This window comes from Molothrus aeneus, chromosome 16 (genome assembly GCF_037042795.1).
Source record: "Molothrus aeneus isolate 106 chromosome 16, BPBGC_Maene_1.0, whole genome shotgun sequence".
Classification (NCBI taxonomy): Eukaryota; Metazoa; Chordata; class Aves; order Passeriformes; family Icteridae; genus Molothrus; species Molothrus aeneus.
Genome location: NC_089661.1, coordinates 8,686,682 through 8,710,135, shown reverse-complemented (window position 1 = coordinate 8,710,135; position 23,454 = coordinate 8,686,682). Strand labels below are relative to the sequence as shown.

Here is a 23,454-nt window from a genome sequence, read left to right as displayed (position 1 = left end):
GTCCAGTGTCCTTGTGGAGCTGTCACTCTGTTATTTAGGAGCACCACCACTAACAGAAGCTATGAGTCATCCAGGCTGTGATTCCACAGTGTATTTCTCTTGTTGGCAAAGCTGACTTAAGCAGTTCCTGCCACCACCTCTCTATCTTAGCAGCTCATTTGTTCTATTCACCTTGCCCTGAGCCCTTCATTTTAATCCCTTGTTTGTGCCAATACACAGGTTTGCCACTCTCCAAGGTGAAGCAGACTGGAGAAATGATCTGTTTTCAATAATTGTACAAACCCTCCTCACACATTTTGGCAGAGAGATTCCTAACTCAGAGCAGGGCCCTGATCAGAGTAGTCAAGCATCCTAACAAACAGACAAGGTGGTACCAGGGTGCCTACAGGCAGGGTGGGGTGAAGTACAGGAGAGAGCAGGGAATGTTTTGTTCAGCTTTACTTCCAAGAGAAATGTCTGAAAAGTGTGATCTTAAAAGATTTTATCTTTGGTACAAACATCCATCCTCACAAACCCACGGTACCAAAATGGCTGAACTGGCCAAGGGCTCTTCTGTGTGCCTAAGAAAGGGGTTCAACAACCAGGCTGCAGCTCATGCTCACTTTACAAAGCATTAAACCACAGCTTTAGATGGGCATCTTGTTGGCAAGGACTGAGTTTGACAGAACGAGCAGATGTGTCCCTGCAGAGGCAGGTTTGAACAGCAAGTTGATGGCTGAAGGTACCAGAGCTCAGATGAAATGGGTCATTCTCCAAAGGGGTCTTGTACTCAGAAATGTCCTACCCAGCTCTGACCACCTCTCAGGGAATCAAAGTTAACCCTTTTGACACAATTGCCACCTTATCCACAAAGACCTGTGATAAGGAGCTTTCCTCTTGTTCCATTGGTGTCTCAAGGTTCCAAGTGTCACAAGTCAAGAATTCAAAGAAGCTCAATTTCCACTTACATCATGTGAAAAAGTAAATGTATCTACAAAGATATTAATCTCTATGTTTTCACCAATTACCAATCCAGATTCCAGTTAAGTTTTCAAATTGAAATTTTTCTTTATTATCTGATCCCTCTTAGTTTCTTATTCCCTCACTGTGGACTAATCCTTTGCTTTTCTCACACAGCAGCTGTATTTAAAGTAAATGCAGTCTCAAGGACTTTAGCATTTCTCTCATAACTATTGTGCTGTTTGGTTCTAAGAAAATAACAAGGAATATATGATTGAGGCTGCCAAAAACAAGGGCTTGTTTCTCAAAGACATAAATGTCTGCAGAAATGCATCCTGATGCCAAGGATTGTTACAGGTATGTCAAAAGCAGCTGCTTACAGTTAGAGAAGAATTTCTTGACTACACTCTCAAAGATTTCCATAGGGGGAAGCAGAACTGAAAAAATTGCTTTACTCCTTAGTACAAAGATGTTCATAACACTACCAGACTATTCAAATGTCCTTCATTCTACAATTAAAGTGTTTAGGAATTTGAAATTAATTTATCTGTGAACAATTCTGGTACCAAATACCTTGTAAGTAATACACTGGCCAGTTAGAAACTATCACATAGTTCTTTGTTGCACACAGTAAAGGGCATTTTTGAGGGCACAACTGCAACATATTGAGGCTCTATAACTTCTTTGGAATAGCAAAAGAATAAAAGGAAAAAAATTATTCTGAGTACTGCAATAACTTACTGGTCCTTTAGCCAGTCCTTAACAAAAGGAATGGAAAACAATTCTGTGAATGACTCATCTTTCCTCTTTGGATTCTTGCTAAAGAAAAAGGAAAACAACTCATATTAATTTAAATTTCAGCTATTCAATTTGCAAATTAGTGCCTTGGAATCACTGAACATACTTAGTAGCAAGAAACATGAATAACTTACTTGTATAACCACTCAGTTAGGAAATCAGTGGGAATAAATTTGGTTCTTTTTTCCTAAAGACAGAAGAGAGTTTCAAATTATTTATTATTTTTGGATTGGTCAGATGTATAAGATAAATTGACTGCTTTTTATTAAATAAAATATACCCTACATTACTCTGTCTACTCTTTATTGCTACTGCCAAAAGTCAGTGGTTCAGCCAAAATTTTAGAAATTTTGTGGAATGATTTCAGGACAAACTATGAATGAGAAAATTCTACATATATTATCTTGATATTTACTGCAGTATATCTAGAACAAAGACCTCTGAATGGTGCTGCAAGTGGCAATGTCATTGTGAAGAAATTAACAGAACTCATTCAAACATGAAAATATGTTGTAAATTCCTTGCCATTTTGTTTAAAGTTCTATTATCACACTCAAAATACTTCATTTCTTCCACAACACAGAGGGAACATTGATTGGATATTGGCTCCTCCTGCATGGAACCAGCTTGAAGATGTTGTGAATACACACAGCAGAGTATTGTGTGGCTGCTCTGACCAAAGCATCTGCTGGGTGGTCCAGGAAGGAAGGCAAAACCAAAGGAAGGCTTTTGTCTGTCCACAGCCACAGAAACCATGGGCATTACAGAGAACCAGGTAAAAATTCAAAACCTGGAGCTTCACAGCAAAACATTTGTGCCTTTTGCTCCCAGTTCTCAATCTTAACCAACAAAGAGGATTTTACAAAATGTTTTGCAGCAGGTTGTCCTTGGGGACTCGTGCAGCCAGTACCACAGCCAGCCATTCAGAGCCTGAATTTTGATAAAACCAGCATGGAGCAGGAAATCTTTTTTTTTTTAAGCATTTCCTCTGACATTCTATCTTGACAGATTGAATGGATAAATGATACAGGTGCTCATGCTGCTTATCACAAACCACAATAACCATAATGTGGAGAATAGAACATGGAGCTCTGGGTGGAATACCAGAAGAGCTTGATCAATATCTTCAGAACCCCTCTGACATGAGATGTGCTCTGGATGCACAAAGTCACAGTGAACCCTAAAAGACACTGAGCCCTGCAGCCCCAGGGCACCAAGTGCTTCATCACAATAGCAGCCATTGCTAAAAAGCAAGCTGAGCTCCCATCCCAACACTTGCCCTGTCAAACAGGAGATTCAGCTGTAATAATTGCTTTTTAGGAAAAAAATTCACACTGGTCCAAAGCTTTTGGGAAACTGCTTAATGTCACAAAAGAGGCTGAAGTCTTGACTAAAAGAGGTTAAGATACTACTACCACTTGCTAAGGAAAATACAATAAACATGAAAATTGAAAAATGACTTTATTCTATGCATTATCCTCAGATGTGTTCTACATAGTATAATTCTTTCAGTTCATGGTATATGTCATAATCTGGGGGTCAGCCACAGGTGAAGTGGAAGAGGAACATGGTGTGAGGTGCTGGCTGCCAGGGAAGAGCACAGGGCAGTCACATAGCTGGGGATGACAAGTGTGAAGTTTAGTGCTGGACTGCAGGGCAGTCCTACAGGATACCCAGGAAAGCTTTTAATTTTTTAGAGAATTTTACCCTTGATAGAAATACAGTCTGACTCCAACAGAAGAAAAAAAAACGAAAAATAAAAAAAAGAAAGCAGAAGACCAGAGGATGAAATCATCATAAAACAATTATTAATCCTGAGCTATACATGCCTTTATTATCTGTTTTGTGACAACCAAAGCTTTAGGGTTCAGGTAGGGCTCCATTAAGTGCTTGGCTGGGAAGAAAACACAGCTCCTCATGCAGTTTTCACACTTATGTTGATACCAAATGCTGTTCCAAGACGCCCAACACCTAAACTTTAAGAGACCAATACCTTCACTGCAGAGCTTCCTGAGTCACTTCAAATGTTAAATGGACAAATCCTGACCTGCACAGAATCTGTAAGCAAACAGCAGAGTCTGATTGTGACTGTACAGCTATTCTCAATCACAGGATGAAAATGGGTCCCATTACTTAGGGAATTGTTTCAGAGAATAAATTCTACACTTTGACAACAAAATTTGATTTAATCTAGCAGTTGTAATTTAATCTGTTTTAAGTAAATTGCTTTTCCTTTGCAATGGGAAAAAATGATCAGAACAGGGTTCTCAAAACAGCCAAAGGAATCAAATTCATCTTGTTTTATCCTTCTTAGCAGAGAGGAATTCAATCAAGCTGAATATTTTTTATCTTATTTTCTTTTCCAGGAAACAGTTTATTTTGCTAGTGAATTAAATCATTAGTTGCACAGCAGGCAACATTTATAAAGGGAAAAAATTACATAAATTGACCTGCCTTTGACACATTCCTCCTATGCTGCATGAATCCGGATAAAAACAGGAAATATCTGTACAATGTGCATTGTTAACCTGCAGATGTGTTTATAAACGGTTTATATTCAGAATTCATTTTCCATTTTTCAGTTTAAATATGATGTGCTTGGTAATAATCATGAAAATATACTGGTGATCAGAAGATGGCAAAGTCATTAGGAAATCTTCTTCCATTCCTTTTCCCTATCTATCATAATTTTAAATATATTCCATTACAGAGGCTTATACAGCTTCCTCCTTCTGTGATAGCTAAGTAGAAAGAAAAGTCAGAGTTATTCTAATAAAAACATTTATACATTGTTCAGTTTAATGCTGAAAAATGAATGCATTAGTTGGTTCTCATGAAAGGAAAGATTTAAGAAAATAGTCTTTCCCCTGTAGGCATTTTACAGCAGATGGGATAAAACACAGGAGAACTTATGGCAGGAAAAAAAATCAGTGAGGGAATACACTGGGCAACCTAATAGATTTCTTTCATCTCTAATTTAAAAATGAAGCTTCTGCAGACTGCTCTCATATTTATGTCAGTTTGAAGTCTGTACATATATCTAGCAGCTGGTGGTTTTTCTGGGCTTAGCTTTTCAGATGTTTTGTATGCATCACATAATGCAAGAGAGCCTATGTTAAATTAAATGTATAAATTGTTATGTTCCTTTATCACCTTTCAAAAAAGATCTTTCCTACACAAATTCCTGCTTCCAGCATAACCATTTCCCTTTCCTGACTTCCCCATGTGATTGTACAATTCTTCCTCTCCAGACATGGATGCACCTTCTCTGGTCTCTTCTTTGAATTCCCCTGTTGGCCCTAGAATCTGATTTTCTTAACACAATTTCAATTGCTCAAAAGCTCTCCTATTTGACTTTTCCTGCTCTTCTCATTCATCTTCATTTCCTTTCAAAACATGAAAACCTTTAGTCCCTCTCATCAAAATCCCACTCTTCATTGTCTCTCACCATTCCCTCTCTCTTCTCCTGGGCTCATTCCTCATTGATTGCAGTCATTCCTCCCTTCCCTTCCAGTGCTTCTTCCATTTATCTCCCACTGGTTTATTCTGTACCACTGCCCTTTACAGGCTTTAGGGACTCATGTCTAGCCAGAATTCAAACCCAGTATTCTTTTCATCACAATTAATCCTCTTCATGTCCTGTTGTCTCATGAATTCCATGAATCTTTTCAATCTTTGTTGTCCTCTTATTTTTGGAAGCTGTATTCCAATATCACAAGAACCTTTCTTCCTGTTCCTACTATGGGTTTGTAAGGACTCTGCTTTTGATCCTAAAATTCAGTTCAAGTTATTTCATTAGCCATTTTAACCCAAATTATAGCAATTGGGGTTTTTTTCCCCTCCAAATCCATATGGAACTACATATTTCTTACCAAACTAAAGGATAACTAAAAATCACATATTTATGCCAGATAAGGAAACAGAATGTGCAAGATCAAGCACCTGGACAACAATGGAAAAGAACATAAATATTCAATTATATGGCAAGCATGAAGAGCTATTGTTTTCCTAGTTATTGTTCAAAAGGAGGAAGAAATGAGGTCACAGTGGAAAACTATCACCTGACCTCAGCTTGCTTTCCTGAGCTTGGCTACCCAGCAGCAGGGCATCTCTTCACATAAGTGGGTTTTCTATAATGATCAAGTTCATGTAGAATGTAATCTGTTCTGAATTACTGGAGAGAATAACATTTAAAACCAGATCCAAAACAAACCCCCTGATATGTTATATCCTATTATTACGGATGGTTTTCTTGCAAAAGACCAAATTTAAAAAATACTGCCTGTGAAAGAAAAGGCTGTAACTTCCTGCCAGTGATTTGAAATGAAAACCACAAACTAACCTCTAAACACTTCTCCTTCTCTACTTCATGCAGAAGTGCAGCCAGTCCTGGCAGGAGCACTGGGAAGATGTAAAACTCCAAGAACTCTCGAGGAGAACCTGAGCGAAACAGGAGAGCCTTCACTCACAGCTAAGCACGTGGATCTCACAAAAACACCACCATTAGATATCTTAAAGTCAGTACCAGTCATTTTGTCAATACCATCACAGCTTGGACAAAGCAGATTCATTCCCTTCACCGACAGCCACTGGTCTGTCCTCACTTCTCATCAAACACAACACAAACTTGGGTAAATTTCAATGTGCACCACCACTGCAAACTCAGTGTGCCTCAGAGATGTCAGATTCAGTTTTAAGTGAAGAAACTCAGACACCAGAAGCAGTTTAGTCACAGAAGTGAAAAGCTCTGTGAATTAATTTACCCTGACAGGAAGAAATTAGCCTGTGCTGAGCTCAGTGCTGCTGCAGTTAGGCCACTTTTGTATCTCATGCCCTTTACAATCTGCATCAGCAGAGTTAGTCATAAAACTGAATTTCTAGACAGAGGAAAAACCAAAGGTTATATTTTAGTGGTGCTGTGATTTCTTTGTCATAATTGCTTCATACTTGCCAGAACCTTCAGAGATTTTACCATGACTCCATGTACCCAACCTTTCCCCTCTCAGAGGGCTGTCTGGGCTGGCACTTCTCCCCATTCAGGCAGCACTCAGGTTTTGATGTGATCAGCAAAGACTAAATCATACAAACGCTCTCTTCTGGCAACACAGCTAGAACACTGAATTTATTCTCAGCTTTATTCCTTTAATTGGTTCATATACTGCCAGAAAATGCTCATAATTGGGAGGACACTATTTATATAGAAGGCAAGGGTAACACTGCTTCTGACTTGCACCAGGAATTCCTAATGAGCAAGAATTAATGGAAGAGAACACAAAATGAAGGACTACAAGGCATAATAAAAACACACTGCTGCTTGGTAAATTTATTATAAAGTAAAAGGATTGATAAAAGTGGAAGAACAAAACTTCAGAGCTGCTTCCATTCTCGTCTGTAATCAGATGGGAAAAGACAGAATTCTGACAGCAGTTTTCAAATTCAATTGTCTACTTAGTCTATTGATCCTAGTTTTGCATTATTAAATCAGAGGAAGAAATGCCTGCCATTTCTGATTTAAGTGCCTAAATAAAAAGTCACTTATTCAGAAGAGCACAGAGCTCCCTTAGCTGGTAAAGCTATTGGTTTGTAATGCATAATTTGGTATTTCTTCCACTGACCAAGTGGCCAAGCTGGCTCCCTGATTTCAGACCAGAGGCCAAACTGTGCAAATTCCACACCAGCAAATATCTTGGTCCTGTTAACTCTCTAAATGAAATAAATTACAAATCCTTGCCATATGCAAGAGATAATCCCAGCAGGGCTCAAGATCATATACTGCTACTTACATTTTTTTGGATCAGGGGGTTCTCCAGGGGGAGTTTCCCCAAGTACAGGTGGCAGATATTGGGCTGCAGGGACAGAAAAAAGTTGTTCCACAGGAATTTCTGCTTCCAATGGCACCTGCTCAAAAGAAATGTATCCTGTCTAAATACCCCAATAGACTAGACAAAAAAATACAAACCAATTAAACAGAAAAAAAATTACAAGGTCAGTTAAAAAATATGGAATTATAATTTCTAATTCAAATATTGTATTATTTATGTATTTTCTGAATACTTGAAAATATAATAATTACACTTAATTAATAATATACTTAAGTAATAATATAAATAACTACATTTTTACAATTTCTGCAGTTTCCAGCACAGTAAAATCACCCAAACCTAACAGAAGGCACATGACTCCCTTTTACAGAATATGGTGAGATATCACAATTTTTAAAATATTTTATTCATTGTAAGAAATAGAAATTATTTGTAAATTAATACTGGTAGCATTTTCTGAATAAGTATTTTCCATTCAGAAGCTTAAATATCTCTTTCACATTGTTCAGAAGTCCTGAAATTCACCTTTTAAAGAAAATAAACTTGTTAGCATTACTCAAGTTGCTTTAAATACAAGCAATTATTTGGAATATTACATTTGTTGGTTCAAATAAACTGTTTGAAAAATAATAATTTTGTTTTCATTTTATGAATGAGTCTACCCTACGGGTACCTAATTTTCACATTTCATTGTTTAAAATATTTTCAATCCATCTCTATGCAGATTTTTTACTTGAACTCAACTCACTGATTCTTCTTTTGATTCGGGATCTTCTTTTGATTGAGGAACATCTGAAAATTGAGGCTGTTCCTCTTCATGCTCTGAAAGTTAAAAAAAGTACAATATTTACCAGGAAACCCTAAAATTATATTTATTTCCCTCCTAAAGCAACATTATTTTAGAAGGTATTTATTTAGGCTTGAAAAAACAAAAGTTAGTATGCAATAGATATTTGTTTAACATGAAATCTAACGTTTTAAAACAAGCAAGAACTTTAGACACTCTTGCCATGTCCTTTCAGCTTTAAGTCAAGTGCAAGGTTCTTACTGACAAAAGAACCCTTTATTGGGAAAAAGGTACCAAAATAGTAATTCAAAATATTTCAACACAGGTAGAATGCACTGAATTAACCACTGTTTTTACTAGTAGACAATACTTTTCTAGTTGACAATCATAGTGGATTCCTCTGTGAGCAATTAAATCCCATAGACATTGTTAAGTATTAATGTCTGCAAAATAAAATAAAATAAAATAAAATAAACAAAAACCCCAAAGAACTAAAAGCTGTACATGACCCTCAAGGATACTGAGTGACTCAGGCTGAGAAAAATAAAGGAACTTGATCTGGGAACACCCAGAGATGCCACAGCGCAGAGCTCTGAGAGCCCGGCCCAGCAGGTTCAGCTCCACCATCACAGTGGGCTTTAATGGCACCACCAAATCCAAGGGTGCTGCAGGTGTTGGCTTAGAATAATCAGCCTCTCTCCTACCCGAAAATGCCAATTTTAGTGCAAAACGCCTACTTTGGGCATTATGAAGTACTGAGGGAAGATAACCCCACTGGGGAACTGCAGAATGCAGCGCTGGTCCCCCAGCTTTGCAATCTCGGTGTTCCCAGACTCTGGGAGAAGCCCAGGGCTTTGCTTTGGGGTGGTGCTCTCAGAACAGATGTTTTGTATTAATTTAACGTTTGTGCCAGCACTGACACATTCGCCTCTCTGCTTTCCCGAGGCAATCCCCAACTCCGGTGGGTATAGGATCACCCACACGGCACAAGGGCAGGGCAGAGGCCCTGCCACGGGCTCAGAGGCCCAGCCACAGGCTCGCAGCAGCCTGGCTGCAGCACAAACACACACCAAGGGTGTCTGTGGGGAAGTTATGGCAATAAAAGCACCATAAGGCCCACGAACAGAACCGCTCGTGGCCGCGGTGCCGGTGGGGATCAGGGCGGCTGTGGGCGCTCTGTGGGGCGGGCACAGCCCCACGCCCGCGGAGAGGAGCGGGCGGCCCCAGGCCGGGGCAGGGCAGGACCGGGGGGCTCGGAGCCCTGCCCGGGGAGCTCGGAGCGGAGCCGGAGCCGGGGCCGGGGCTCCCACCTGCGCCATGCCCGCCCTCCGCCATGGCCGCGTCCCGATCGTCACCGCGGCAACGGCTCCGGCAGCGCCCGCGCGGGGCCGGGCGGGGCGGGCACGGCGCGATCGCTTCCGGAGCGGCGGCGGGCGCTGCACGTGGCGCGGGAGGTGAGCGCCGCACGGCCCGGTACGGTACGGACCGGCACAGGGACCGGCACAGGGACCGGCACGGACCGGCACGGCAGGGCAGGGACCGGCACAGGGACAGGCACAGGGCATGGCCCCTCACGGCACGGCAGGCACAGGCACCGGCACCGCACGGGATGCTGTGGCGGCGGGGCCGAGCCGGGCCGTGCCGAGCCGGGCCGGGCCCGGAGCGGGGCGGGACTCGGGCTGACACCCCCTCCCCTCGCCGGGTGGGCGCGGTGGGCCCGGACACACAGCGAGAGGGGGCTGTGCTGGGCTCGGGGCTCTGTCCGCGGATTGACAGCGTGCCTCAATGGTGTTATTGCAAACCGAGCAGGAATAATTGAGTTTTTCAGTGAGTGGGGGCTAAAGGGTGCTCTGGTGTAATCAATTTGTTGGCATAAATGTCCCGAGAAAAACGGAGAGCAAGGATAAGAATTCACCGATAGAAGGAAGTTTAAGGTAATAAATCAGGTGCCTTGGAAGGGTCTTGTGATGCTGAGTGGGCAGTAAAGCCGCGTGAACTTCAGTGTTAAGTGAAAAGTCACAGGTATCTGGAAAATGAATTGTATTTGTGTATATACCCACTAGTTGTATTTGTGTATATACACACGGATATGTTTTGCCGTTTAGAAAAGATATTTGGAGGATAGGTACTGAGACAACGTTATGGTCTGCTGCTGTGAAACAAATAGAACCTTACAAGCTAAGACAAGGTACACTAAACAACATGATAAAAAGAATCACCCCATAAACAGTCTTTTCTGTGTGTCAATATGTTCTGGTTCCCCGTCATGGAAATCAGACTGAAATTAGAATGTCAGGGACAATGGGAGATCAGGAATGGTTTCAGAAAAAAGGAAGATCAAGTAGATTAGGACTTGCATTGTCTCTTTGAAGCATTTCACTAACATTTTCATATCCTTTTTTAGAATGATAATAAAGAAAAAGAAAAAAGACATTCATGAGGAACCTGTACAGAAGAAGAAAAAGGTGAAGACTGTCATTAAAATTGAGGAAGATGTTAAAACTGTCATTAAAACTGAGGACAGTGGCCGTCTCAAGGAAAAAAAGAAGAGCAGGAAAAAGGAAAATTTAAAAGATGAGTGCTTACACAAATTGCAACCAAAGAATAATAAGAAAAACAAGAAGAAGAAAGTTGGCTATGAATTACTCAGGGAAGATCATTTAGAAAGCTTTATGAATAGAAAAGGTCATCTGGATTTACAACTTCAAGAGGAATCAGAGGAACAAATTAAAATATTCAAAAAGAAGAAAAAAAAAGTCCATTGTCGTTTCTCCTTGGAGAATAATGAGAGTAGTGACGTGGAGCTTTCAAATCATCGCACAGATGGTACTAAGAAAAATGAATTATCTTTTAAAAAAAAGAGGAAGAATACTGATTTGGATTTGGATGGTGAGGTAACAAAGAAAAAAAAGAAGAAATGCAGTTTTTCATTAGAGGACATCCAGGACAGTGAACAAAGGAAATCTACAAAAGTCTGTAAAAACACCCACAAATACACTTCACAAAAAGCAGTTTTTATGGGTGAGGACTATGACACAGATAATGCTCAGAATGGTGGGGAGAGTTATGTAAGAAAGAAGAAAAATAAAAAGAAAGATAAGTCTGACTGCTTTTTACCACAGGCAGATAATGAGGACAACATGCATCGAGTTCCTGGTAGCCCCACTGCATTAAGTGACTTTAGAAAAAGGAAGGAACATAATTCCTGGGCATTTACATGGACAAGCAGAGAGGAAGAGAACAAAATTAAGAACTTTGGGCATATCAAAGAGAGGAAGAAGAAGAAAACAAAAGCTATTTCTTCCTCAACCTGTGAAGATAAGCAAGACTGCAGTCACAGCATTCCTGATAAGCATCTCCCAGCACAGCAAGAAATTGGGCTTGAGGAAGAAGAGCTGTCTGGAAAGAAACACAGGAAGAATTTCAAATATAATAATGAAGTTAGTAAGAGGAAAAAGAAGAAGATTAAGAAAAAGGAGAAGGAAACAACATACTCAGAAGTTTCTTTAAACAATGACAGTGCTTCTAAAAGCCAAAAAATACAATTGGAAAGCAATAAGAACAAAGAGAGTGAAATAGAGCGAGCTGAGTGTGTTACAGGGGACACTGTGGATGGGGCTTTATGCAATAGTAAACCTGTGCTGTGTGACAGAAAAAGGAAAGAAAGGAAAAAAGTACGACCACAGGACTCAGCTGAAGAGCCAGGTTCAAAAGCAGATGCAAAAAAGATCAAGACAGAATCGCCATGGAATGAGTCGGTGGTGAGTTGTGGAGAGGAGGGCAGCTTTGCTCCCTCCTGCTGAGGAGCTGGAAGCCTTTGGGGCAGTTCCCTGCTTTGCAGGATGCTCTGCTCTTGGTGACACTGAGGTCACTGAGGGTCCCTCTGGGTGTGGGGAGGCAGGATCAGCTGGTCTGTGTCAGCATGGCACAGCTCTCAGGGTGGCACATGCAGCGTGGCACAGCTCACAGGGTGGCACATTCAGCGTGGCACATTCAGCATGGCACAGCTCACAGGGTGGCACATGCAGCGTGGCACAGCTCTCAGGGTGGCACATGCAGCGTGGCACAGCTCACAGGGTGCCACATTCAGCGTGGCACAGCTCTCAGGGTGGCACATGCAGCGTGGCACAGCTCACAGGGTGGCACATGCAGCGTGGCACAGCTCACAGGGTGGCACATTCAGCGTGGCACAGCTCTCAGGGTGGCACATGCAGCGTGGCACAGCTCACAGGGTGGCACATTCAGCGTGGCACATTCAGCATGGCACAGCTCACAGGGTGGCACATGCAGCGTGGCACAGCTCACAGGGTGGCACATTCAGCATGGCACAGCTCACAGGACATCCTGAGCTGGGAGGGACCCACTGAGATCAGCCAGCCCAGCTCTTAAAGGAAGGGCCCATAGAGGGGTCCAACCCCAGCTGAGCTGGTCCTGTGACACCTGGGGAAGCAGAGATGCCTGCTGCTGTCATCACACAGTGTCTCAGTTGTGAAAATTTAAATATTACAGCTATCAGCAAGTACTGGCCCAAAAATAGAGTGGGTTTGTACAGTCATAAATGCTCAGGTGCTTTTAGCAAAGTGGAACACTCTCCATAAAACAGGAGTTGAATACCATGTAATTTACCCTGACAGCAGGAGTTCATCTAATTGTTTGTTAGACTTTCCTCAAGCTTTGCTGCTGTCACTGCCGGAGTTATGTAATGTTAGGAGCAAAGGGGAAAGTTAGCCAAAACCTGTTGACTAATTCCAACAAAACTGCAGAGAAAATCCTAGGAATCCTAAGTGTAGACTGGGCCAAAAACATTGAAATATAAATTCTCATAGAAAGGTACTAAAGACCTAAGCAGGCAGTTTTAATTAAAACAATAAATCTATGCAAGAAAATAAATAGATATAAGAACTGTGTAAATTGTAACTGAGGGTAACTAGGATTGGATCCTGACTGACTGGTCAGGAAATCCCATCCCAGAGTATTGCAGTACTTGCCACTTCTGAGGTAAAATGATTATGATGAAATATTTGAAATACAGACAGTTTTTCTTTATCTGATCAAAGTTATGTTTTAAAGCTAAGGGTGCCAAAAGTTAGTACCTGCATGCCCAACTTCTGTTGTTATCACTGGGAATTAAGCTGTGAGATGCTCAGAAAATCAATAGGTATCTATCTGTATTTGTGGCTGCTTAAACTTGACTTTGAAAATGGCACATTGCAAGTTACTAGGAGGTAACTTTTATTCCTGTAGGTAACGAGAAGCTGCATTCCAGTTGCTTTCTATCAAGAATTTTGAATGCTTGGCTTATTTAAATGTCAAGGACTGGTTAGGAAGGTATCACTGAAGATTTTTGCATGTTAAGGGTAGAGCAGACCATACTGTGAGCTGCTTCTCAAGCTCACTTCATGGTGTGCTTTGCTTTCTCATGCACTCAGATGCAGTTTCCTCAAGTTCTGTGGAAACCTGGCAGCTGCCTGGTGTCTAGTGCTAATAATTAAATTTAGATTCATGTGGAGACCCAGATACAGCTTTTTTCACAGGGGTTTGTGAGGGGAGTGTGTGTGCTTATCAGTCATGAGGTGAGCAGATGTTTGGGGCTTTCAAGTTGGATTTCTCCTTTTGACCTTTCAAAAGGACAGGGTGGTTTTATTGCTGGATCTATTTTCTAATTAAATTGGCATTGCCTTTTTGTTGGACATTATTTGGATTTTGCAGCTGCTTACATTGTGTAGAGGCAAGATAAGCCCTACCATGTAAACTTTCATGACCAGTTAATATGGAAGCCACAGCAAATACTTTGCAAACTACTGAGGAGAAGGGAGTAGTGTGATGTATGTTTTGTTCCTCTTTCCCATAGGCAGCTCCTTTAATAATAAGAAACTACTCAAAAGAAAATCTGAAGGTTGAGAGGTCTGGCTTAATCAGTTCTAGCAAGTTCTAGTTCCTGCCAGGCCAAAAGACACTGCACTAATAATAATAATAATGTGGCTGATTGTGTGGTCTTGCATTTAAATGTGCCAGAGTCCCGAAATGTTTTCATCTACACACAAGGTTCTGCATGCCTTAAAAATGCTCTGTCGGGCTTGCCCTGCAAGTGAAAGAGCAGATTTTAAAGACAATGTGGAGTGATACCCAGTTAATATCATGCTTGGTGTTTTTCTGGTGGGATGCCATTGCAGTCAGCTGGGACAGTGAGGAGGATAAGGACTCCGTTTACTGCTTTGATGTTGTTTGCCAGCAGACAGCATAACCCCACCATGTGTGAATGTGCTCCTTTTCCATGAAGTTGGAGGCAGCTTGGCACACCTCCATGGGGTAGTTTTTTCCACTCAGTAGCCCTCAGCAGGTCAGCACCGTGCTGGGAATGAGCAGGGATGGGGGTGCTCCCTCCTTCCAGCTAAAAAGAAAAAAATATGCGGCAGTTGTTTGCAGAGTCCTGTCAGGACAGTTTACCTGCTTGTTTTAATAGATCTGAAAAGACAGTACCAGGCCATCTAGAAGGAAATGAGGGTTGGTTTTGGTTTCTTCTTTTCTTCCAAGAGCACGAGCTCTCCTTCCTGCAGACAGTGTTCTCCCATTTTTAATAGTGCATGCACTTCTGTGTGTGTGAAAGCAGGGTATAAAAGGTAGCTTTGGAAAATGAGGTAAATCATTGATAGCTTTTAATAGAACTAAAGCCTCAAAAAAGTAACAGCAGGTTCTGCTGACAGAAGTATGTTAGAAATCTTTTCCTTGTCGTTTCCCTAGCTGTTTCATGCTTGGTTTATTATGTTAGCTGTATCAATAAATCTTCCCTTTGGCCACTTTTTTCAGGCTGGTTTAAAGCTTATGGCTCTCATTTACCACTCTCCTGGACTTATTACTTACCCTGTTGTACTTGATGCCCAAAAAGCTTCTCCTGATTACAAATTTGGGAGAGAAAGGCTGGGGGCAGTGGTTTAGGCACGCCAGTCACTGGGAGCAGAAGCTGCAGAAGGGCTGCACTTTGTGGAGATGTGGTCAGGATCTGGTTGTGTGTGGGCTCTGCCCAGATTTGCCTTCTGCCTTCCCTCCAGCCCATCCATTCCTTCTGGAGCTGCTCTGTCTCTTCCATCAGCTCCCTGTTCCTTGCTCTCAGATGTGGCATCAGGTGCTGCTGGCTGCCATTGCAGGGGACAGTTCATGTGTGAGCTCTGCCTCTCCTGGGGACCTTCATGCACAAGGGAGCACATGCAGCTGCTCTTGATTGGCTTTTGTGCATTTGTTTCAGAGAGACCTTTAGTTATTTTACCTCCAATTTCAATTTTTGTTCAACTTGCACTGTCTCTGGGCCTCTCTTCAAGTATAAATTTAAGCTTTTACAAAATGGTTTAATTTGAAATTACTCTGCCTGCAAACATTACCATGCGTGCCAGTATTGTTGGCAGGTCCTTAATGTGTAAATGTAAAAATCATTTATCTTGATTAAAAGAAAAAATGTTTTTTCTTTGTGTGGTTTTTCAATAGGAATACACAGATTTAATTGGCATTTTCATCTTAGAGCTGACTGTTTCTTCTTGCTCCTGAACAGTACTACTGATTGCTTACTTTTTTAACTACTTTTGTGGTAAGAGCTGTGTAAATTCTAATTAATCAGAATGGATAAAAATAATCATACAAGTTTTTTCCTGTTTTACAGGAACATCTAGATGGTGTAATTATTGTGAAGGAAAAAAAAGGAAACTGTGATGAAATTAACATAGACAAGGTATGATCTGTCCTAAGTGGGTAAGATCTACAGCAAATCAGCATTTAAAACATGCATAGGAATTGATACAAAAAACTGCTTTGTTGCTTATCTGTGCCTAAATTTCCCTAAATAAAGCTCTGCTTAAAATGTGCTTTACATGTGGGTTAAGTCCAAAATGTACATTCAATGTCAGAACTAATTAACTTACTAAGTTAAAGACACATTTCTTTGCCTCTCATCAATGCAGACAGGTAGAAAATTAGACTTGATACAGCAAACAACCCATTTAACAGACACTAAACAATTACAGTTCTTATGTTGAGTGTGTGAAAGGATCCCATGCACCTTTTAATTTTCCTTACAAAATTCTGCAGATAACTAATTATTCTGTTTTTCTCTTACTGTTTCATTGTGAATTGTCATTTAACACACTGGACACGGAGTCTTATGCTGCATGTGTCATTTTCTGCACACTAGGTGAGGCGGCAGGCCCTGCAAGAAGAAATTGACAGAGAATCTGGCAAAACCAAGGCTCTCAGTTCCAAAGTGGGACAGGTGATGTATGAGTTTAGACCCCAGCCTGATGGAAATACTGTGTTCCAGGGCAGGGTCCTGTAAAAACCACTGTGCTCTTCTTGTATGTGGCTCATGTACAGCGCTGTTCCTTCTACTGCAGGTTTCAGGTCATGCTATAGAACAGCTTGGTACAGTGCCCAGAGTCAGAGAGCTGAGCACTGAACTCCTTGCCACTGCACAGTGCTCTAATTCCCATCATCACTCCTCAAAAGCAGCATTTTCTCTGGTTCCTCTGGAGAATGAGCCATCAAACATTGCTACAGAAGCATTTTCTGCTTACTGTGAAATACAAGTAATTTTTGGGCTGTGGATGCAGCAGTTACTGAAGTGTTTCTGATTTCTTACCTGCAAGACTTTGCACACATTCAGCAGCAGGGACACCCATGGACAGGTGAAGGGGTGGCAGCTGTTAACACAGGTGTGTGATGTTCAGAGTCAGTTCTCTCATGGCTTCTACATCTTCCCCCACCATCTCTTTGGAAGATATTTTCTGATTCTTTGCTTTTGCATCCACTCAGCCTGGCTCCTGACACATTCACAGTACGGTTGTTGAAGCTTGCTGCAGTGTTTAGCCAGGGGTAAGAATATTGAGGTGGAGAGAAAGCTTTGCTAGTAATTCAGAGTAAATCTTCTGTTGCTTTGCAGGACTGCCAGAATGCCTAGAAAGCTGGAATATGCCTCAAACAAATGCCAGAAACAGCTCCTGTAGATCTAACATAGTGGGAGGGAGTCTCACTGCTCTGGAACTACAACTGTCTAATAGTGTCTGGAGTCATTGAGAAAAATGACATCCTTGGCAGGAGATCTCAGTTCTTTGGCACTGATCTGTTTCTGTTTAGTAGTATGCAGAAGAATAGAAGCTGTGAAAACTAATTCATCAGCTCCACAAAGTGAGCTGGAAATGCTTCAGCAGAAGCTGTGTGTAGTGCCTGCCAGCAGCTCACTTAAAAACAGGGTTTTGACAAGCCATAATTATATTTGCATCAGTGCAGATGTCTCCCATTGCAAAGGGAGGACTTAGATTTATTTATCTGTGTCTTGTGTGTATCTGGGTGTATCTGTGTCACAGACTGGGCTTGTGCAGCAAGGTCAAAAGGCTGAAGTATTATGGGTAGCTTTCTTTCATACCAGGTATTCTGGCCTGTGATGGTGAATGATACTCCAGCCTTGCTTTTTTTTGCCTTAAACCCCTGCTGTAGCTTTCCTGCAGTTGTGTGGCATGCTGTGTGTCATGTTGGCTGTCTGCTGGAGAATGACTGTTTCATGCAAGCTGCAACTGTTCTGTTGGAAGGATTTCAGGCTGACATAAACATACCACTGAATTCACATTTTTTTTCCTTTGATGTAGCCAGCTTAATCTGTTTAATTAATAATCAGACATTCTGCCATTTAGTATCATGCCCAATTTTAAAGAAAAAATTCTGAGTAAGTCCTGCCAAAAATATTAATAAGAGACTGCATAGTTGTAGTGCAGGAGTCAAATACACCCTTGAATAATGAAGCCTGTTCTTAGGTAAGCCAAAAGTTCATGAACTCTGTAAATCCTATGGTGTATCTGGGGTTTTCCACAAACAGCTGAAATCTCATTTTAGTTGGATATTGCCTCCTCAGAAAGGGGCCAGAATCTGCAGACAGAAGAAAAATCCTGAAGGGGTGAAGTAGTTCAGAGAGGGCAATTAAATGCAAATACAGTAAATACAAAGAACACAGCAAACTGCAAGGGAGGGGAGGCTTTAAGAGAACTAGACTTGTCCTGTTGGATAGGGGAGGCCCTCTGGTTGTGCACCCTTGCAATATTAACTGTAATTAGTGGGGTGAGAATGCAAATATTACTTAAAGCTTATAAACCAGATTGAACAGTGTCCACAACTAACAAACTCTGCTGAAAACAGCAGCTCCCTAGCTAGGCAGTGGGAGGATGAAAAGATAACCCCACAAAGTGACAGTGGAAGAGGATTAAGTCTGACAGTTTTCTTAGAATAAGAGATGCTGTCTGGCTCTTGGAGCTGGGTAAAGAGAGAGCAGCAAGCCAGGGACAGAGGGAAAGGAGCTTCTCAAAGGGCATTAACCCCTGGCTCCAGGTGAAATGGCTGAAATGCTGATGAAGGTGCACTGAGGCAGAGCCAGCTCAGTCTGGTACCACATCCCTGGAGAGGTTCTGCCCATGGAATAACAGTTCCCAGCTCTGTGCCCCTCTCAGGCTTCTGTGTTCTGTTCTCATCTACACAGACAGAAATTGTCTTCCTTGGTCTTGGTATTTCTTAATTTTAGTGTTAACTTTGTTTTGCCTCACAGGAAATGAACCTTGGACAGTGGAGTACAGCTACTTTTAAAAGTGCTGAGGAACAAAATAAGTTTTTTAGACTGTTGGGTGGTTTTAAAAAGGGTTCTGTGCCTATGCAAAGTCCTTCAGCAACTACAAACAAACCAAACATGGCTCTGAACCAGGAAGGGGAGGAGAAGTTACAGCAGGCTCTGAAGATGGAGTTTGATAAAGCAATGGACTTGAAGCAACACAGAGGAATTGGTCTTGGATTTCAGCCTAATGCCAACAAGAAAGTATACATAGACAAATATGCATCTAGATCTATAAAATTTGAAGATTAAAACTCAGAAGTAATAAAGAGAGGAAAATTTCTTTTTGCCTTCTACATCTTTTTACTTGAAATATCAAAATGCTGAAGAAATTTCATTTATGAAGTCCTTGAAGTTCAAGTTTTCAGCTACATATAGCAGAGGAGCTGAGTCCTCCCTTCATCCAAACAGTAAGTTTTTGAAACCTTTATTTTGTTCTGCAAGGCAAGAGACAGCCTCCTTCAAAGACTGAAGATGTGTGCCATGCCTGCAATTAGTTGAAATTCAGTAATTTTTTTTAAATGCTGATTTAATAAACTTACTTTTATCTATATTATAAGTGATTCCAAAGGATTTTATTGTTCTGTAAAATCTTCACATTTTTTACATTCAGTGGTACAAAATGATGGTGCTTTACTTTGAAGACACATTAGTGGTGTGCCCTCAAATTTGATGTGGGCAGACTTTTAACTCAGAAAGTAATTCTTAAAAATCTAACATCTTCCTTATGATAGCATTGAACATCCTCTGTATTGGAACTATGCTCTGGCAGTTGGATTTCCCATCAGCAGCTGTTAGCTAAAAATGAAAGTATAAGCAGTTTGGAGAGTAGCACCAAGAGAATTACTACATTTCTTTATCTTTTAAGACAGCCTCACTTTTCCACAATAGTTTTCTGCAATGGACTGCTCTACCTGAAAGCATCTGCCTCCAGCAGAAAACACACTTAAGAGCACTGGGTTCTGATGCATTGTAGGCAGCTCTTGAGAGGAAGTGAAAATTATCCTGAGACTCCATCTTAAGGGGTTGCCATGAATCCATTCCTGTATCTGGGAAGAGGGAGATGCTCTTCCTGCAGGGTCTAAACTTCCTGGAGAAAACCTTCTCCTTTAAAGTGCATTTAAACCACCCATACCTCAACATGAGGCTGATTTGCACTACTGCTCTCAGTGTTCAGCACCAGCTTCCACCAGCCCTTCTAGGTTTTGGCTCCTGTTTTACTAAAATTCAGGTGGTTGAGGTTCTGTTTTCTCTTCTGGTTTGAAACAAATGCTGAATTCAAGCCCTCAGCTACTTGCCTGGCAAGGAGGAAAAAAAAAAAAACCACTAAACAAAAGTAGCAATAGATATAAGATCTCAACATGGGGCAGAAGGGGTGAGAGTGAAATTTTATTAGAAATAATAACAGTACATGTAACTAAATTCCAGCAGGGGTAAGGTGATAGATTTGTATACACAAACTCCCCCAGAACACACAGATGAACTGCAAATTGTTTTATTCAGTGATAGGTACTTTGCAAATATAGAGGACTTTGCATAATTTCCATTTTCCTTTGCAACACTTAAAGATTCCTTCCATTTTACAAAACACTGCTGGACTAAAATGAAAACATAAACATTTCTGTGTAAATGTATTGTAGAAATTAGAGCAGTAACACCTCAGCCGTTGTTCTCTGCTACTGGAACCAACCAGTCAAATGCTGGCAGCATCCCAAAGCAGAGAGACAACTCAGTCTGTTATACTGAAATGCTGCTTTCTGCAGAGGAGAATGAGTATTCTGCAAGAGGGATGAAGTTTTGAGGCTGTGAACTCATTTCTACAGATTATCTTCCTTTTTTGTTAAAATTACAACAGATTAGATCTCAAAAGGCTTTTGCAACCATAGAGGTTCAAGATAACTTTACTGAATGTAAATCAGCATTTAAAATAATAATGCTATGGTAAAACTGGATAGAGAAACTCAGGTTAAATTATTGCACTCAGAACAGTTTTACCTTTGCTGTGCCCAAGTAAATTGTCTCACTAAGGAAAGTAACAATGCACTGAGCTCCTGCAGTGAGAGTGGATCAGTGATTTGTGGCCTTGCTTCCATGCTCCCTTGTGCAGGTGACTCCCTGGAAGAGGCACCCGTCAGGTCCTGGACTGCAGAGGAAGCCGCAGGGCCAAGTCTGTGAAATGACTCATTTCAGGTTGTTTGCTCCTCCTCTTGATGTATTCCAGGGTTTTCACCTAGATTTGAAAAGAAAGGTATTTGGAGATTTTCAGTGTCTCATTTCACAGCCATCAGTTCATCTTTGTGAAGGTGTTTTACATCATGCTCTTTATCATGTATATGTTTCTGAAAGGCTCTCAAATGCCACTTTACAAGCTTTCACCAGGCAGTTCCTCCACAAAATAAAAATGCAGTATTTCTCTTAAAGCTAGTTTTCTAGTAGTTAAGAACAACCAACACTTTCAGGTTCCTTAATGCTTGTCATACTATTAAAATTCTAGAAAGATACAGACCACTTGAAATAAGACAAGTTGCTTGTTCATTAAGAAGCATTTAGAAAAATAACTTGTTGAGGTTTTAAGACAATTTGATTTTTTTAAGATAGTAGCTTGTAAAGAGATGAGGTTTATTCAGTTCAAGAAAATGTTGCCTTTTCCCAAATAAAGACTGGAAAAGATTTTAAGAACTAAAACCTCTCTGCATTGTCTGTCTCCTTCCCTTACCATAGTCTTGGTGTCAGCAAAGCCATGCTTCTGAGCAAGATTCCAGAGATTGACTGAAAGCTGGTTCAGTCTGTTGTTTCGTAGGTCCCCATGAGCCAGAATGGTGTTAAAGAAGTAGAGAGCCAGCTGGCTCTGCCTCTTCAGGGTCTAGGATGAAAACAAAAATATTCCCATGTTACTGTACACTCATCCCAAAATACCCAGCTTAACCTCACCAGCCTCTCTGAACCCTCAGAAGTTCAAAGGACTCTCCTGTTGTGACACACAGCAAGAGTTACAGACATAAAAATACAGTCAGGGTTTTCACTCTCCATTCAAAATGCAGCAAACAGCACTAGCTGTAAATCAACATAAGCTGCTGTAAATAAAATAATTACTCAGGACTCATCCCACTTTGGCACAGCACAGAATGTAGGTCTGACACATTTACAGCTCCAGACTCCCTACAACTGCACAGAAATCACCCTCCCACCAACCAACCTTGCACTTAGACTGTAAATTTTTAGAGAGACCACTGGCATTAATCTAAATTAATGCAACTTCAGGCTTTTTTTCCCCCAGTCTATTCTGCTTTTATTTATTTATTTAACCAAAGATGTTTTTTCCCTGCTATTCTTTCACTGAAACTCTGGTGATATGAACATATTTGCACCACATTTGTAGCTACTTCCCCTAAAATTGCTGAGGAGGGACCTTAAGGAGCATAAGAGCAGTTTTCCCCCCACACAAAGAAGAGAGGATTCACTGCTACATGTTCTCTTGACCAGAAATAGCTTGAACTTTACAGAACTGTCCAGAACTAAAAATTTCCATTCCAGCACTGTCACACAAATGAAGCATTCTCTAACACTGTGAAAAGACCACACTGTGTTAACAATAAGATGCATTGTTCTCTTCCAAGTTGCCATTTTGGTGAAAGGATTTTATTGTAAGAAAAATTTATTTTCCTTTATAGCTTTTAAAGGAAATGAACCAATAAAAACACAAAATCATTAGAGCCTTGTTCATTTAAATGAGCAGCCAAGAAATGAATAATAAAAGGTCACCAACACTGAAGCAATCCAAATACCACAGTGATTTTATGACCAGCTTTACTTTAGCACAATTAGAGATCTCTGACAATATTCTCATCACTTCTATTTCCTCAGCAACAACAGCTTCCTCAAACAACCATTCATTCTTACAAAGCAATTTTTATCTAAATCTCTCAATGACTTTCACTCAACAAAGCAAAACAAATGGTGCCTCTTTGTAAATGAGGCTGGACAGAGGAGCAAATCCAAGGTGCAGAGGCAAAGGCAGGCCAAGCACCTGTGTCTGTGCTGCTTAGCCTTAAATCCAGTTTTCTGTGCCACAACAGCCTCAGTGAACTAACACAGGGTCCCCATACTCAAAGCATGCTTGAAAGGAGAAAACAAACAAAAAAAGGCCTTTCAGAAACCATGGATTTCAAGCACTACAAACATTCCTACCCACAAATTCCATACAGGAGTCAGATGCAAAAAAAATCCCTAATATACTACCCACTGAAACACTGTTTAAATTTCCTTCCCAGCCCTGGAACATTGGGCATTCTTAGCTGTGCTAGAATGGTTGTTTCTGCTGTTGCTGTTCTGAAAAAGAACTACTGTTCCCTGAGGTGATGTGTACAATGATGTAGAGGATTTGAGCTAAGGATATTTTCATCTTCCATCTCTGCCATTGCTCAAGGAAGGACAAACAGGATAGCAAAAGCAGAGAAAAGGCTAAACTTAGCACA

The 23,454-nt window shown here is 41.0% G+C and overlaps 3 protein-coding genes across 4 annotated transcripts in view; 1 reads left to right on the top strand and 2 right to left on the bottom strand.

Annotated features, from left to right (window-relative positions):
- IQCK (IQ motif containing K) overlaps positions 1-9,687 on the bottom strand; it is a 35,549-nt gene extending 25,862 nt beyond the window's left edge. The window contains exons 1-6 of the mRNA XM_066560565.1: positions 9,657-9,687; positions 8,308-8,381; positions 7,521-7,635; positions 6,080-6,177; positions 1,872-1,924; positions 1,681-1,758 (exon numbers count right to left, since the gene is read on the bottom strand). Coding sequence (XP_066416662.1) covers positions 1,681-1,758; positions 1,872-1,924; positions 6,080-6,177; positions 7,521-7,635; positions 8,308-8,381; positions 9,657-9,681 — 443 coding nt within the window. The 5' untranslated portion in view covers positions 9,682-9,687. The remainder of the gene's footprint in view (positions 1-1,680; positions 1,759-1,871; positions 1,925-6,079; positions 6,178-7,520; positions 7,636-8,307; positions 8,382-9,656) is intronic.
- An 83-nt stretch (positions 9,688-9,770) lies between these two features.
- Positions 9,771-21,649, top strand: KNOP1 (lysine rich nucleolar protein 1). Of its 2 annotated transcripts, none has more exons than XM_066560967.1 (5): positions 9,771-9,819; positions 10,751-12,107; positions 15,998-16,066; positions 16,526-16,603; positions 18,920-21,649. In XM_066560967.1, exons 2-5 carry the CDS (start codon positions 10,752-10,754, stop codon positions 19,229-19,231), a joined length of 1,815 nt encoding a protein of 604 aa, XP_066417064.1. In that variant the 5' UTR covers positions 9,771-9,819; position 10,751; the 3' UTR covers positions 19,232-21,649. The 2 variants fall into 2 exon arrangements, with proteins under 2 accessions (XP_066417064.1, XP_066417065.1); XM_066560968.1 differs by having other exon boundaries at positions 9,776-9,800.
- VPS35L (VPS35 endosomal protein sorting factor like) overlaps positions 20,349-23,454 on the bottom strand; it is a 43,480-nt gene continuing 40,374 nt past the window's right edge. Inside the window, exons 30-31 of the mRNA XM_066560966.1 lie at positions 21,696-21,842; positions 20,349-21,209 (exon numbers count right to left, since the gene is read on the bottom strand). Coding sequence (XP_066417063.1) covers positions 21,111-21,209; positions 21,696-21,842 — 246 coding nt within the window. The 3' untranslated portion in view covers positions 20,349-21,110. The remainder of the gene's footprint in view (positions 21,210-21,695; positions 21,843-23,454) is intronic.